The 17,047-nt window shown below is 38.7% G+C and overlaps 1 protein-coding gene across 3 annotated transcripts in view; it reads right to left on the bottom strand.

Moving 5' to 3' along the window:
• The window catches only part of pax7a (paired box 7a), a 78,725-nt gene that overhangs the window by 47,705 nt on the left and 13,973 nt on the right, over nucleotides 1-17,047 (bottom strand). For all 3 annotated transcript variants that reach the window (XM_089124834.1, XM_039674258.2, XM_039674257.2), the window contains one exon: nucleotides 887-1,086. In XM_089124834.1, coding sequence (XP_088980960.1) covers nucleotides 887-1,086 — 200 coding nt within the window. The remainder of the gene's footprint in view (nucleotides 1-886; nucleotides 1,087-17,047) is intronic.

Consider the following 17,047-nt stretch of genomic DNA (forward strand, 5'->3'; position numbering starts at 1 on the left):
TCTACCAGTGACGATAATGAACATAAGACCAACTCGGGACTTTCCCCTTTCACCCGTTAGAAATCCCCAAGACGCCACTATGGTTTGCAATGCTTTTCAGAGCTTAGCAGACATAAACCTACAATCAATGCAAATCGGTCCCCTAAACACATCATGTGTGAAATACTGCAAGAAAACAGGCACAGCAAAAATCTCCCAAGGGTGTGGAAGCAACCATTTAGACACATACGTCTTCTTTCTTGAACGCTAAGAGACGGACAAAGACATGTGTTGAATCAGTTAACATGCGTTCTGGTGAGGAACCTGAGGATAGATTGTGGAGATCTAGAGAGTTTGGAGAAACCTAGACCCCCCGACCCCCACCTTGCCGAGTCTTTTACAAGCGCTTGATTGATTAATGTTGTTGTCAGGGAACAGAGTCCCCAGAGTAAACCAGAGGGATCCTTTCTGATATGTAGAGGGATTTACAAGTAGCGGCCAGCTTTCAAGTGCTGGGAAGCGATCGCCGGCCAAGGGAAGAGATGAGAAATCCATCAGGAATGCATTTAGTCTGTTCCTCTTTCTTCCCTTCTCTCTTTCCCCAATCCCTCTTTTTGTCTCCCACTAGTTGGGAGTGCAGCTGCTGCTATAATTCTACTGTATTTGCTTTGCGATGATGTTACATAAAACTACAGGGTTCACAAACGACTCGGGGGTGAAAGTAATAGGGCTTCAACTGACATCTGACCATGAGTGATGTACTCCCCGAGGTCAAACAATTAGTCTCTGCAGAATAAATAAATATGACAAACACCGGCAATAAACAGAGGCATGCGGATGACAAGAGAACAAATGACTTTGACAAATGTGATGGTACTCAAACCCCGTGCAAGTGGGCGTATCTCACCTGTACACGAGCCTCGGTCAGTTTGGTCCTCTGTGCGAGCTCCTCTCGGGTGTAGATGTCGGGGTAGTGTGTCCTCTCGAAGGCCTTCTCGAGCTCCTCCAGCTGCTCCGCCGTGAAGGTGGTACGGCTGCGTCTTTGTTTCCGCTTCAGGGGCAGGTCCGGCTCCGACTCTATATCTGAACCCTCGTCCGTACGATTACCTGTGTGCACAGTTTGGAAATAAGTCTTTGAGTGGCTTTATAGGTGCTGTTCGGTCATTTTTGACCGAAAAATTTTCTGTTTTGAATTATTAAAAATCACAGCTTTATTGGAATGTTACGAAACTTGGTGACTTTTATGGCATTGGGTATGTGAACACACAAAAAAATTGAGGTCATGATCCGAGCATGCTAAGTGGTCGTAAAAAAATAGTCACACTTGTGCTCTTCGGTCAAAAATGACCGACCCATAGGAAATGAATGGGAAATTGACAAAAACACAAAAACTTTGAGAATTTTTGTGTGTACAATCTACAAATCGGCCATGATGCAGAAAAAAGTGCTCAGCATTGAAGGGGTGACACTCTAAAATATCAAGAGTGCAAAACAGACATACACCCACACATACACACACACTTTTATACACAAAAACACCAATAAATTGTGATTAAAGAAATCTGTTTTGAATATTTAAAAATCACAGCTTCTTCAGAAAATTACGAAACTTGGTGACTTTTATGGCATTGGGTATGTGAACACACAAAAAAATTGAGGTCACGATTCGAGAAATTTAAGTGGTCGTAAAAAAATGAGTCACACTTTTGCTCTTCTGTCAAAAATGACCCCCATAGGAAATGAATGGGAAATTGTAAAAAAAAATAAAATAAATAAATAAAAAAAAAAAAATTCTCTGAATTTTTGTATGTGCAATCTACAAAATCGGCCACAATTCTAAAAAAAAAAAAAAGTACACCGCAGTAAAGGGATGACACTCTACAACATCTAGAGTGCAAAACAGACACACACACACATACAAACACACTTTTATACACATACACACCAATAAATTTTGATTACAAAAAGTATGTTTTGAATTTTTAAAAATCACAGCTTCATCGCGATGTTACGAAACTTGGTGACTTTTATGTCATTAGGTATGTGAACACACAAAAAAATTGAGGTCATGATCTGAGCATGATCTAAGTGGTCGTAAAAAAATAGTCACACTTGTGGTCTTTGGTCAAAAATGACCCCCATAGGAAATGAATGGGAAATTGTAAAAAAAAAAATAATAATAATAAAAAAAATATTGTGAATTGGTTTGTCAATTTTTTTCTATAAAAAATAGTTTTTGAGATTGTTTCAACTATATATTCAAATCCACCACCAACAACAACAAAAATGTGTTCATAAACAGCTGGGTAATTCACATGCCTCTCCACAGAGAGCTGTACATGCCATCTAGTGGTTACACCATGATTGTACGCTTTTTCTCTATACTGTAACCAGATGGTGCTAATTTTCTTCAAAAAATGTTTTTTTTTTTTTTTTTGAAGGCCTAGACTCTATATTAAACTAAAATACTGCATTAATATTTTTTTGAAAAAATAATAATTTATATATATTTGTCCATGGCAAAAATAAACAATAAATATTGTATAAATATTAATAAATTCAATTAAATTGTCTCAAAATACTAAATTAAAAAGAATAAATATTATAGAACAAAAATAAATTGCATTGGTTTTAATGGGATGGAGAAAGTTTCATTTTTAGGTGTCCGGTCACTTTTGACCGGGAAGATAACAAGTGTGACTCCGAAACGAAGAGCACCTGAGGGTTAAAAAAAATTTGATGCAAACCGTCAGCCGTCATCTTTAAGCGGGAGTAGAGCGGCACACTGCACGTCAACGGAAAACGAGCGGCTATCACGACGATATTAATGCTTCCGTTATCTCCACGTGTCAATGGAGCGCTAGATACCGTTTTATTGGGTCTTATTCATATGTGAGAAGTCTTCAGACACATAATCCTGCCACTGAGCCCTGGAGAGGCCTGGGGGACGTAACTGTGAGGGTTAGGGTAATCTACACCAGACACCTTGCTCTAGCACGTCCGCCTTATTCTCTCTTCAGCGGCCTGGGGCTAACTCCTAAGAGCAAGTGTTTGAAATAAGAATGTATGAGACTTCTGGGCCATTGAAGCCCTCCCTTTGTGTTTCGAGCTAGTGTTCGAAATATATTACAACATATTTTACATTACTTTTTTTTTTTTCAGGCACGCAGTCAAAGACAAGTGCAGATCGCAGTTGGCAGTTTGCATTTTAGCCAGAGGAGTATTTCCCCGGCACAAAGACGAACACTACCGCGACCGAGCCAAGAGGAGCGTTTGTAAGGGGAGATATGGAGTGTGTTAAGATATATTACTGAAATACATTACCATGATAATTGATTCTAAAATTGCATCATACTTTATTTGTGAGCCACCTCTGTATATCTATTCACGGCAGCAGAAAGCTCGTGAAAGGTCCTGTCAGAAAAATCACACTTCTACATTTGCTTTCTTAAAACGCATGAGTGCTAACAAGAGTCTTGCTCCAGGCCCTGTGGTCTTGCATCATCCACGGGGGAAAGACAGAAAAGAAGGGCTTCGAGCTCCTTCCCCCGCAACGCCGCAGCTGCCACGACGGAGACAAATCTCCTTTGAGCCATCGTGCGCGCTCTCTGCCCACTGCTGATCAGCAGGTTCCTGCACCCTGGACCACTTCACGCGACTTTTCCTGCATCTCCGTTTCCTTCTGCCAGACCAGAGCCTGATCATCTCTCCCAAACCCCCATCTGCCAGGCCTCTTCTATGGCTGATAGGCTGCCAGGAAAAGAGGCTACAAAAAGGCCTGTGGGAGTGCGAAAGTGTGTGCATATTAGTATGTGCATGGGCGTGCGAGTGTGTCCGTGCGTATCGGCGAATGCATTCCTCTCGGTGTTGGGTGCACTTGAAGCTGACAACAACCACCTAATGCAATGCAACCATAACAATAAACTGCAGGCGTACAAGTGGTTTGGTGGCGTATCCATGCATGCATTCATCTTCTTGGTGCATGTCAGTTTAGGTGAACTAAATCGTTGCACAGTAGAAGAAGCAAAATTTAGTCATCAATAAAACTCTGCACACACAAGAATAATAGTGCATACTATTTCTGGTTTACGTGGATGCACATGGAAATAATAAATATAAAAGACCAAACAATATAAGGTTTTGTGCACTTGAAACTGACAATAGAGGAAAAACAACCACCTAACGCAATGCAACCATAACAATAAACTGCAGGCGTACAAGTGGTTTGGTGGCGTATCCATGCATGCATTCTTCTTGGTGCGTGTCAGTTTAGTTGCACAATAGAAGAAGCTAAATTTAAAGTTCTCAATAAAACTCTGCACACACAAGAATGATAGTGCATACTTGTGTATCAAGAAACGCATTATTTCTGGTACACATGGATGCACATGGAAATAATAAATGCAAAAGCCTCTAAGTGCCATTTGAAATTTTCTTCTAAAATTATAATTTTTATCAAGCTTGTATATTTAAGTTCAGTAATTTCACTTAAATGGCAATGAAGATTACCTATTAATTGTCATTTAAGTGAAATTACTGAACTTAAATACACAAGCTTGATAAAAATGGTCATTCTGAAACAAAATTTCAAATGGCATTTAGAGGCTTTTGCATCTGAACTCTTCAAATATAAAAGACCAAACAATCTAGGGTTTTGTGTATTTATGTACTCGTGCACTCTTATCTGTGCATGTGCAAGTGTTGGGTACACTTGAAACTGACTATAGAGGAAAAACAACCACCTAACGCAATGCAACCATTACAATAAACTTCAGGCGTACAAGTGATTTGGTGCATGCTTGCGTAGCGTATCCATGCATGCATTCTTCTTCTTGGTGCGTGTCAGTTTAGTTGCACAATAGAAGAAGCTAAATTTACAGAATGATAGTGCATACTATTTCTGGTACACGTGGATGCACATGGAAATAATAAATAGAAAAGACCAAACAATCTACACTCTAAAAATGCTGGGTTGTTTTAACCCAACTTTTGGGTCAAATATGGACAAACCCAAACGTTGGGGTAAAAATGTAATTAAAAAATTAAACCCAATGGTTGGGTTTGTCCATATTTGGCAAAGGTACAAAAGCTGTCACTGGGGCGGTACCTTTTCAAAAGGTACACTTTAAAGGGTGCATATTGGTACATGAAGGTACAAAAAGGTACAAAAGTGTACCTTTTGAAAAGGTACCGCCCCAGTGACAGCTTTTGTACCTTTTTTTCTGAGAGTGCAGTGTAGGGTAGTGTTGTAGTCGAGACCACCTCACTCGAGTCCGAGTCGACACCGAGACCAGAGAGAGTCGAGTCCGAGTCGAGTCCGAGACCAGAGACGGTCGAGTCCGAGTCGAGACCGAGACCAGTGAGGGTTGATTACCTAATTTACTTTTATTTACTTAGAGAAATCCTTTTTTTATTTTACTGAATTTACTTAGAGTTTAAAAAATATGATCAGTTTAGGGTAAAAAGGCCACATAGTAGGTGGTGTTAAAAGTAATTTTATTACAATTTGTTATGCGCAGTTGCGCACTAGAAAATCACCAATCACTGGGCGTGTCAATCAATTTAAATAAATATTTTATTAACATACATTAATAATCATGAAAAATATTTTGAATTGAACTCGAGTGGACTCGGGAATAAGTCCGAGTCCTAAAAAAAACAAATGTTCGAGTACGAGTCAATTCCGAGTCCAAATGGACACGAGTCCATGACAAGACCAAGACCATTAAAATACGGTCTCGAGACCGAGTCCGAGACGAGTCCGAGTCTCGAGTACTACAATACTGGTGTAGGGTTTTGTGTATTTACTCATGCATTCTTCTTGGCGCATGTGCAAGTGTACGGTGCAACGACATCAACAACAGAAGGAAAAAAAAACGCAACCGCTTCAAGACGAACCAAACTGCTGCATTCTCCAGACCGGCTCTGGAGTTTAATTAAACAAGGAATTAGCGGATTATATGGAGACTATCATTACAGACCACTCGAGCAGTCTTCACAGAATGTCTTTTTGTCTCCCCAAGCTCTGGCTCAATGATTCTCAATGGATTACATGCGACCGCAGGACATGAGTCCGCATTCATTAAATCAATTCCTCCATCTTCCCCCATTTAATAAAGATTGATTTTTTTTTTTTACCAACACTGCCTGGCACTCCAGCACACGAAAAAAAAAAAAATCTTGAATATACAAAGTTGAATATGTACATATCCTGGATATCCCTTTGTTGGTTTTCATGAGGATGCGCCAGAGCGATTTGTCGCTAACACACCATGACAACACTTGAGACTGGCGCAGTGGTCTACGGATCACTTTCCAAAGTCACCTCGGCATCCTGAGGGGGAGGGAGAGACGTGCCGCTGTGATTTTTGTTTCATTGCACAGTTTCGCCACATGATTCAAGAGGCAAGATTCTGTCCTCACGCCACAAGACTTTTTGCTTTAACTTACAAACATACTGTAACCGTATCCAATCCCACCGCACGTCGTTTGTTCGAAACACGTGTAATCAAGGGGCAAAACTCAGGTTGTCGTTGCCGTCTCACAAGCTCCAGCTCAGCCGCGTTGCGAGCCCAAGACTGAAGGTCAACAGGCCCCCTGACAACAGCAAAGGATTATGGTAATGAAACAGATGCTGGCAGAGATAGAGCAGTGAGAGGGGCACGATACAGGCCCGAAGTGATCCACTGATTGGGATGCTAGCTTTAATCAAAGGAACAGAAGCCCCAAATGGGTTCAGATAGGTTATGGCAGTCATGTAATGTTACAAGCATATGGTCTCTGCTAGCTGCCAATGTAAGCGTTGAGGCTGACTGTTTAAGTGCAAAACGAGATGGCTGAAGTTTGAAACCAATACTTCATAATATATGGCTTTTTATTCCTTGTTTAAAATGCACTATAACCACCACCGTAATCAGGGGACAAAAAAAAAGCAGCCGTTAATTCGCACTTTAAGCCCAAGAAGATGTGAGGTCAATTCACAAGAACTGTTCCCTGTTTTAAAACAATAAGGTACATCCTGACTAATCCTCCACACAATAACCGAGCTGTAATTCTATTTGAGGGTTCTGGGGATATTGATAAAGTCCTCTGCTCATTTATCAGCCAATTAAAGCCTAATTATGCTCCATTCATTCTGTGCTACAGCCTGAATATTTTTCCTCCAGGGCCCGACGTGATCTTTAACGAAATGTTGACTTTGTGCCGAGTATTTAATTTGCAACAAAATCAGGTGCGTACAGATTGCTCTGACGAATTTTAGATTGTATTTCCTTTAAAAACCAAACCCTTTTGGAGCAGAGGGCTGGAAGAAGATAACCCGTTACAAGAGGCTTCTCTAAATTCTGCATTCCAAATCTTATCCATTTAGGGCCCATTATCTGCAACAGTTAAGCCAACATATACATTTAGCTCAACCGTTTATGTTGGTTTTAAGGGATGGCTGACCCGAAACTTAAAACACTGTCATCATTTACCCCCCAAACCAGTATGCATTTCTTTCTTCAGAGGAACGCAGAAGATATTTTAAAGAGCATTTGTTTTTAAACAACATTGAAGTATTTTGAGATCCCCAGCAAACACAGAACGTTCCCCTGACGTTCACGAATGGTCCCATGAGGTTATTTTTTTGGGAACCAAAGAAGAACGTTATAGGAACGTTCCATGTAGGTTATTTTTAGGTTCCATTTTTATAAAGTAAGGAGAATGTTCCGAGAACGTTCCCTTAACCTTAAGGGAATGTTCTAGGAACCTTCTGGGAACTAAAAACGTTCCCAGAACCTATATTTGTTTGCTGGGGAGTTCTATCCCTTTAACAGTAATGCGACCATATCACAAAAGTCCAATCTATTTAACTATTGAAAAAGCCTACTGTATGAAATGATCTTGGGTATTGATTTTTTTTGTGCTTATAATTCCTATTTTAAGTAGCTTACATACAGTGGTGTGAATAAGTTTTGGCACCCATGCTAAAGTTGCCTAAAAAGAGGAATAAAAAATCATCTTTTGGATATTGATCTTAATGCCTTAATTATAAAAATGAGGAAAACTCCAACCTTTAAGGACACCAATTTTCTTTGTGAATGAATAATGTATCATATATAAATAAATGTTTTTCCTTAAAATACAGGGTGCATAAGTCAGGACACCCCTATATGTTAAATTCCCATAGAGTCAGGCAGATTTTTATTTTTAAAAGCCAGTTATTTCATGGATCCAGGATAATATGCATCCTGATAAAGTTCCCCTGGCCTTTGGGATTAAAATATCCCCACATCATCACACACCTTCCACCACACCTAGAGATTGGCATGGTTTACTTCAGTTCGCCTAATAGCTGGTTTGATTTGCATTGAAAGATGATCTTATGGAAAGTACCTCATGCCAATCTCTAGGTGTGGTGGAAGGTGTGTGATGATGTGGGGATATTTTAATATTTATATTAATATGCATATTATCCTGGATCCATGAAATAACTGGCTTTTAAAAATAAAAATCTGCCTGACTCTATGGGAATTTAACATAGGGGTGTCCTGACTAATGCACCCTGTATTTTAAGGAAAAACATTTATTTATTTATGATACATTATTCATTCACAAAGAAAATTGGTGTCCTTAAAGGTTGGAGTTTTCCTCATTTTTCTAATTAAGGCATTAAGATCAATATCCAAAAGATGATTTTTTATTCCTCTTTTTAAGCAACTTTAGCATGGGTGCCAAAACTTATTCACACCACTGTACACTTGTGCTAAATGGAGGTTTTTGCAGAGAAGAACCATTTTCGGGTCCGATCAGTTCTTAAAAGAACCATTTTGATCATCTAAAGAATCATTTTCCACTATAAAGAACCTTTTATCCAATGGAAAGCTTCCATGAATGTTAAAGGTCCATTATGGAACCATCGATGCCAATAAAGAACCTCAGTGTTAAAAATCCACAAGACATTCCTTTAAAAAAGTAACCAGTGAGATAAAGGGATAGCAACAAATACTATGGAAATGAACGGTCTGGTGCAGCATTCTTCAAAATATCTTCTTTTGTGTTCAATCAGCAGAATAGAGAAGCTCATTTTGGTTTGGAGTAAAAGATGACAGAATTTTAATTTCTGGGTGAACTATCCTTTTCCTGCTCCACAAAGAGGCCTGACCGAATGCCTAAATAAAAATACGACTTTACTCATTTAGTTGCATGGTCTCGTGTTATATGCCACAGTACCTTTTTGTAAGCGAAACACATTCATGGATAACTAAATCCCAGCCTTCATGTTCTATCTATATCGTTTTAATTATATCACCCAACAGCATCAAAAGTGATTTGCGCAGCTCATCTGAAAATAGACTACGATATATCATTACCCAACCTAAGATCCTAAAAGGATGTCAAAGATCTTATAGGAAGAAAAAAAAGACAATTGAAAAGCACGATTGAGCCAGAATTCAAAGTGCAGCTTTTGACATCATCAGAATCCCAGGAATTAGTCAGGGATGGCGGATAATAAAAAGCCTCCATGACACAGAGAGAAGGAGGTAGAGGCGTCTCCAACCTCATCTGCTAAGATTGCCTTTGAATCAGTATTAGCTCAACATTACCACAAAATTCTTTGCAGCCTTTTTTTTTAATACCGTAACCAATGTCCTCAATATCAGCTGTACCTTGCAAACTACCCAAGACAGAGTGACAAAAACAGACAGGGCTTTTTGCAGTGCGGCATTAGCTCATAATGGCTCATTTTGAAAAGCATATTAGTTCCAGCATAATTACAATCAAGTCTTACGCTTGCTATTTTACAGGCATTCAATGGGACCAGCCTCGGAGCTGCAAATGACACCAGTTGAGTGTAACTGACAACACATCTTCCCCCTTTTCTTCCTTCGGCATCTCTTCCTAAACCCCCCACGTTCCCACAGGACAAAAATAACAGCGTCCCTGCTTCGTTTTTGTTTACATGTTTATTTTGTACATGCCTTTGTGAGAGTCACTGGAGCAATTATACTTTTTGTCACTCCAGGAGGAGGTGAGGGGAATCATAATGCCGAACAGCCCGTAATGAGCCGAGTTTTCGCCGTGCGATCTTGATTTGATATCTCTGACATCCATCTGCCTCTCTTTGCAATCTCTCTGGCTCGCGGCCTGAATATAAAACTCTGCGTGTTTCCTCAGGTCTGTTTAGGGATTGAACCTTTGATACTGGTGTGCCTACGGTGAGAGAGGGAGGTGGAGAAGCAGCGATATCAAATAACTGACAGAAAAATTTGCATTGTTGAAGACGGAGCAGCTTGAACGTACTTTTACGGTCCTGCCCCCACAGGGTTAAGGCAATCTGACGAAATGTTCAAACATTTAAATAAAAAATAAAAAAAGTCCATGAAAAGACTTGGATTAACAAATACATACACATACACACACAGAAACACACGCTATGATGAAATATTGCATGCTCACAATGAAAAGAGAATCCCTAAAGGAAGGTTGCATCAATCACTTCATTTCAAGTTTTTTTTTCCCAAAATGCATGTCTTTAAAAAAATCTATGCAAATGAGAGAATTGTTGAGATACATTGCAGCTCAGATCATTTGGAACAATTTATGAGAAATGCTCATATGGAGATCTCTGACCGTGATTACATGCTTATGATCACCATTGTTGAGATAAATTCACAAACGTCAACTAAAAGAGCTTTTTCTTCAGGGGAACTGTTGGAGAAGCACGAGATGTATCTTTTTACCAATTCAGCTACTTAAGACATATATGTGAGTTTGCTTTCCTACAGACAATACCGGAAAGAAGACATTTAAATGCATTGTTAGATAGAATAAAACATAAAAACAAAGAATTTTAAAATGCAAATACTGTAAAGTGCAAGTATTAAAATACGAATTGAGCACTCAAAAATGTTGCTCTATTGCATTATTGGGTCAAATAAATATAAGACCCAAACATAACTCTTGTTACATATCCTAATGCTAATGAGAATTTATACTTTATCAGGCAGTTGAAAGTTCTGCTATCGGAGTTAAAAGTTAATATTTATTCAAGGTAACCTATGAAAGTCAACGATTCCACGGCGAGCTTTAGTTGAACAGTCTCTTGTGTCTCATTGCCATTGTCAAAAGCAGTCTCACAGGAACGTTCCTCTTTTGCTTCCCTTTTCACAACATTCGGGATAAAAATCACATCCTTTAGAAATGACGGAGAGAAAGACGAGCCCAAAGAAAATAGACGAAAGGGAAAAGGAGCAAAGGGAGGGGAGGGTCTATAATCTTTGGCTCCCACAACAAACAATTAGAGCTTTTTTTCTTTCAGGGAGGTTGAAAAAAGAGGTTTAAGAGAGGCGCAGAAGAAGCAGCTAAGGCGTTGGTCTTTTATAGCTCTTGTCATGTGGGTGAAGGCGCAGGGCGGCCATAGGAACACACGCCTAACGTCCAACAACAGGCTGGGCCCCGGGCCCCTTCGCGCTTTCAGCCTGCATAGACACTGCACCTCAGGGGGCCATTAGAGCCTGAATAGGGCCCTGACAACCCCGCGTAGCTCAGTGGGCTATCGATAAATGCTGACATATTGACTCCCTATGCCCCAGTGCCAGGGGACAGGCGTGCCGAAATATGAGCGTGAAGGACTTGAACGGCAGGATTTTATACATAAAACATCGATACAAATGTACAAAAAGACCGACTGAGACCTATACTCTTTTGCATTCAGTTATTTCACTGCAACATCATATTATTAGGATTAAAATTTCAGTGGGGAGTCACATCCTCACAGTGTTTTTTGTTTAAAGTTTGCTCAAAATTGCTCAAATGTTAAGAGTCCAAGAGCAAACTCTTGGAAAAAAAGGGTTCATTGGGGGTCTATAGGGTTCTTTACTCAACTCCAAAGAACCTTTATAGTAAAAAAGGTTCTATAATGACAAGAAAGTACCCTTTTGAGGGTTATAAAGGCTCTTTATAGGCTATTATTCATTCATATATTACGTTATTCTGCAACATTTTGTAGTTTTTAGTAAATTATTGTTTATTATTACGGTTTTAATCATGCTGATTTTTGGAGGAGAAAAACTGAAATAGCACTCTTCGTGTGATATTGATTAACTACATAAAATGATATGAATATATACATTTTCTAACCCCATTTTGTGATCATTCACATGCATTCATAAATACATTTTAGGGTTTCGATGATTGTCAATAATATGACGGAAAGGACAAAACAAATGATAATGAATGAACCCAAAAGGTTCCATATAGAACCTTTTTCCTGGTTACAAAGAACCCTAAAGGGTTCTTAAAAATGGTTCTGTTTAGAACCTTTTAGGGGTTCCAAATACGTTGCGCTGATACAACCTTTTAAGGTTCTACATAGAACCTTTTCTTCTAAGAGTGCATGCATTGCACCATGAATAAACATAAATTCTGAATAACACAATTGTTTTGCTGTTTGCTGACTTTTCAAAAATTGTGTTATTAAATTAAAATTTGGTGAACAGGAAATCTGTAGTTGCCTTGATGGATTTATTGGCTGAATGAGGCATTTTGTATTTAGTTAACGGACAAATTCAAATAGATAAAACAAAGTAGTGTTAGAACAGTTTTTAAGACGATAGTTGAGAGAAACTGAAAAATCTGAATTGCATAGAATTTCTCCAAAAAAAATTCAACTTTGACAATGCACACGCACCACAGGGAGCGAGAGAAACGAGGAATGGCTTCCCCGAGCCGTTTTCTTGAGGGTCACCCTACCTACCTCTGTTCCGAGGGAGCGAGGCTTAGTTTTCTCTTGCCAAAATGGGATTTTGTTTCCTGGGGTTAGGTCCCTGCTAATTAAGGTCACAGCTAAAGTAATGAAATTAAGAAGGACCACAAAGCGAAAAAGGGAACCCAAGGGGTCCGTGCCAATAGTGCTGAAGCCCCTTCAGAGGGCTGTGAAGAGAGAAAGCAATTCAGGAAATCAAATACTAACTCTGAGCTCTGAGAAGCGCCTGTTTATTTTATCCAGAATGTAAAAGGATGGAGTTTAGGTAGGAGACAGAATGCACTCAAGGATTGAGATATGTGCCTGAAGGAAGGCTTCGGAGTCAAGGCATATAATTCTTTCATCATAAAGTGGTTATATAGTACAGTCAAAACTCAGTGTGAGTTCACTCTGGAGGAGAATATTGGCCCAAAAGATATTATGGCTAAAAATATATATAATTTCCATCCCAATTGTTAATCTAACCTTATCAAAAAGATGCTTTCCTGGAAGGTACGAAACTTGCATGGATGACCCTTTCAAAGCTGATGTAATGTTACGTTTCATGCTAAAATTTCTCTCAAAAATCTCCCGAAGAAAAAAAAATAATCTTTTTTTCACCATATTTTCCAGAAATAAAATGGTATATAAATCAGGGGGGACGTTGTGTGAACAAACGCCTCGGATAGAGATCGGAATAAAACTAAGGTTTGGTGAAGTGAAGAAGTGAAATCTACTGGCACAAATAGATCATGTGTAATCAAATAAACACTTAAAGGGACAGTTCACCCAAAAATGAGAATCCTGTCATCATCTGCTGAAACAAACAAAGAAGAACATGGGTAACCAGACCCCAGTTTTCATTTTTGGGTGAGTGTTTATTTCAGATAAAATATTATTGAAGCCCAAAATCTCAAATTTGAGCAATGCATGAAAAAAACAACAACAACAGTGTTTTTACCTGCATGTGGTGTCTTGTGCATGGCAGAATAATTTAAAGAGAAATGTTCATATCGAGATCTTATTTCAGACTTTTTCTCATAGAAAATTTGTGAGAAATGTCTCAAAGTTTTCTCACTCCTGTCTAAAACTAAAGCAATGTGATTTATTGATTCAAAACTTATCTGTTTTCAAACATCAATCCCTATCCTTTTCCCTTTTCCGCTTTTGATTCAATGCATACTACATGAAATTCCCAATACATTCTTCAGGACATAAGGAGGTCTTTAATATTTCCTGTTTTTTGAGTTTACATCCACGAACAGTCACAGAAGCTGACGGTAAAGTCAGAGATCAGCGCTCATATTGTGTCTTTGGACCGTGCGGGCATTTCAAAATGAGAGTGTACATTCCCCTAGGGAGGGTCCGACAGGGGACGCCTTAAATAAACCCATTAGTTAAAAATGGAAGGCTTGGCTTTTTTCCTTTGAAGTTCCAGGGATTGCTCGCTCTTCACCGCTCGCTGTCTCTAAGCTCACCGGTCCACGCTTGCATATTTTTTTTAACTTGGTGGAAAGAAGAAACACATTTCTGATTTGCAACACTCTAGGAACGTGTTTATTGTCTTTCTGCACGGCCTTAAAAACGAGCGGCCGCACGTTACATGAAAATAATGAAGAATCCATTTGCGAAGCAGGTCAAAAGCATAAAATGGGCGATGTTATGGCCGTAAGTGGCATGAGCTAATGGTGATTTTAAAGCAGTCGAGCATGGTGTGAATGGCTCTAATTCATCAGCTCTGCGACTGGGCACACGGCTCCAAACTTAATTAGTGTTGCACATTATATGGGGCATTTTCTCCATTGTAATAAAATTAGAGAGAATGCTTGCTGTACTTTCTAACACGCCTTGCTGTAACGGGGGATGACAATATAATCCGCCGCTGTCCGTGCCAACTGTCAAAAACTTTGACATCTATGGCAGACGGGGAGAAACAGGGAGGGATTTAGACATTTTTTAGGCATTTAGCTCCTGTGTTTTCTTCTTTTTACGTAGTGAGGAAACTCTTTAACTCAGACGCACCAATTATGTCTGTCACCGAACGTGCATTTCAAGCCAATCCCCTCCGATATATCAGTGGAGAAATCACAACGTGCCGAATGTTTTCATAAGCAGTGGATGAATGTAAATATACCACCACAAATATAATAGACCACACAGATCTTAAGAGACACCAGATCCAATCCAAACAAAGCCAACTATTTAAATACGCTGCTTTGTTTATAAGGGATGCTGTCAGATGGAGGATGGGGGAACTTAGATGTTCTTGGTCTAGTTTTATAAAAACACTGGGCACTGACACAATTATATATCTTACAGACTTATTTACGCTCTTTTGGTATGAGTAGATGCTTCACTGATTGAACAATACAGCACATTTCAAGACTTTTAGTCCATTGAAACTTGATGCAATGATTATGTGCATGAAGTGTGCAAACCAGACCAATAAATGAGCAAGTTTTGAGAATTATACATTATTGCAGACGCATGATTATAAAACACTGAGAAAATGTGTCTTTGTGAAAACAATACCCATCATGCATTGTATTATCTGTGATGAATACACTATTAGAAGAAATGGTTCCATCCCCCGCTTCATATATGGAACTCCAAGAACCATTTTTTTTTTTTTGGTAAAAGGTTCTATTGGCCAAGTATGGAACCCCAGGGTTCTATATAGAACCCAGAGGAGCCATTTTTTTAAGAGTGCATAGAACCTTTTAGGGGTTCCAAATACGTAGCACTGATATATAGAACCTTTTCTTCTAAGAGTGTATAAAGCTCTGTGGTCAAAATTTAAATGACATTTTTAACCCAACATTTGGGTTAGTCCATATTTGACCCAAATTTGGGTTGAAACAAGAAGTGTAAGAATCATTTTTTGAGCCAGACAATTCAATCACAATGTGCTTCACATAAAACCCTGGAGAAAACAAGAGACACTTTTCCCTTCTATTTGTTTTCAGAGAGCTATCCTCAGTGTGTCACACAAAAAAAAGAGTCTAAAACAACCAATTAAAGCAAAATTGCCTTCAGTCTAGGAAAAACATCGAGTCAGAGCCCCATGGGAGCTCCTATAGAGCGCTGAGCACTCTTGTCCTTTCCAATGGCACGGTCAAGATCCGCCAGACAAGCGCAGATAGATGGATAGGAAGATAGATAAATGGCTTTTGGAAACATTGTTTTTCTTGTCAACACATTCACTTACAAACCTGATGTCAACTCACTCCTTAACCATCTCCTCCCGCCTTGAGTCAAACCTTTGTAAAATGAAACAACACTTTCATGACACGACCGAGACCGATTACCCCTATGATTACAAAATATGTCCATAAGTTTCCAGTTTTCAAAGTCCAGCTCTCTACAAAAAATGCCATTGCAATAGGCTGAATACACAATAGGAATATGAGATCTCTTTAATATGTCGGTTGTTTTTCTTTGACAGCAATTAGATTGCATGGAAAGCTAATAGAAACTCTATTGAAAAATAAATATTCTAAAACTGTTTTTGAAATATATTTTACTCCAAGAAATTTACATATTTATGTACTTAAATACCCTGCAATTCGACATAGATTGGTGTACTTTAAGTCTGCTAAATTGGAATTAAAGTTATCCTGAAATAGTGCTGAAGTTCAACTGAATATATACTTAATACTTGCAATATATACTTGCAAACGTGGAACTATTGCAAGTATTGTGCATTTAAAGACTGATATTATACAGAGATCATCCTTATACTAAAACACTTTTAGGCTTAATATTAAGAAATGCGCATTGTGCACTAAAGAAGTACTCCAAATAAAGTTTAATTATAATATTTATATCAGTAAGTCTCAAGCGATATGTCAGCAAATCTGTTAATGGATTTGTATACTTTGCAAAATAAATGTATTTAAATACATTTTGGTAATGTTTTTCATTTCTCATCTCACCTTTTACACATACACATTTATTTTTTTAGATCTCTTACTACAGTATATGTCAAAAATATACTTCTTTGTGTATATTATAGAGAAACAAAGTTAACTGAGAATGTTTCTGAGCCATTCAAGTGTTATAAATGTGCATTCAAATAATCAGCTGAACATAGCAAATATGATTTGCGCCCAAATTGGATTGTCAATAACACTAGATCTCTAATGAGAATAATAATAATAATAATAATAATAATAAAGAAAAAAACGGGTACTTGAGATCCATCATGGCTAAGCCTAGAAAACTAACACATTATTGATCTTTTCTTGGGTTTCTTTCTCTCCGCTGTTTGTTTAGAAGAGCCTCATCCCCACTAATAGCTGTCTCAAAGCATAATCTCCCTCCTCCCCTCCGTAACCTCTT

The sequence above is a fragment of the Pimephales promelas genome, chromosome 21 (assembly GCF_988280905.1).
Source record: "Pimephales promelas chromosome 21, fPimPro1.hap1.1, whole genome shotgun sequence".
Lineage (NCBI taxonomy): Eukaryota > Metazoa > Chordata > Actinopteri > Cypriniformes > Leuciscidae > Pimephales > Pimephales promelas.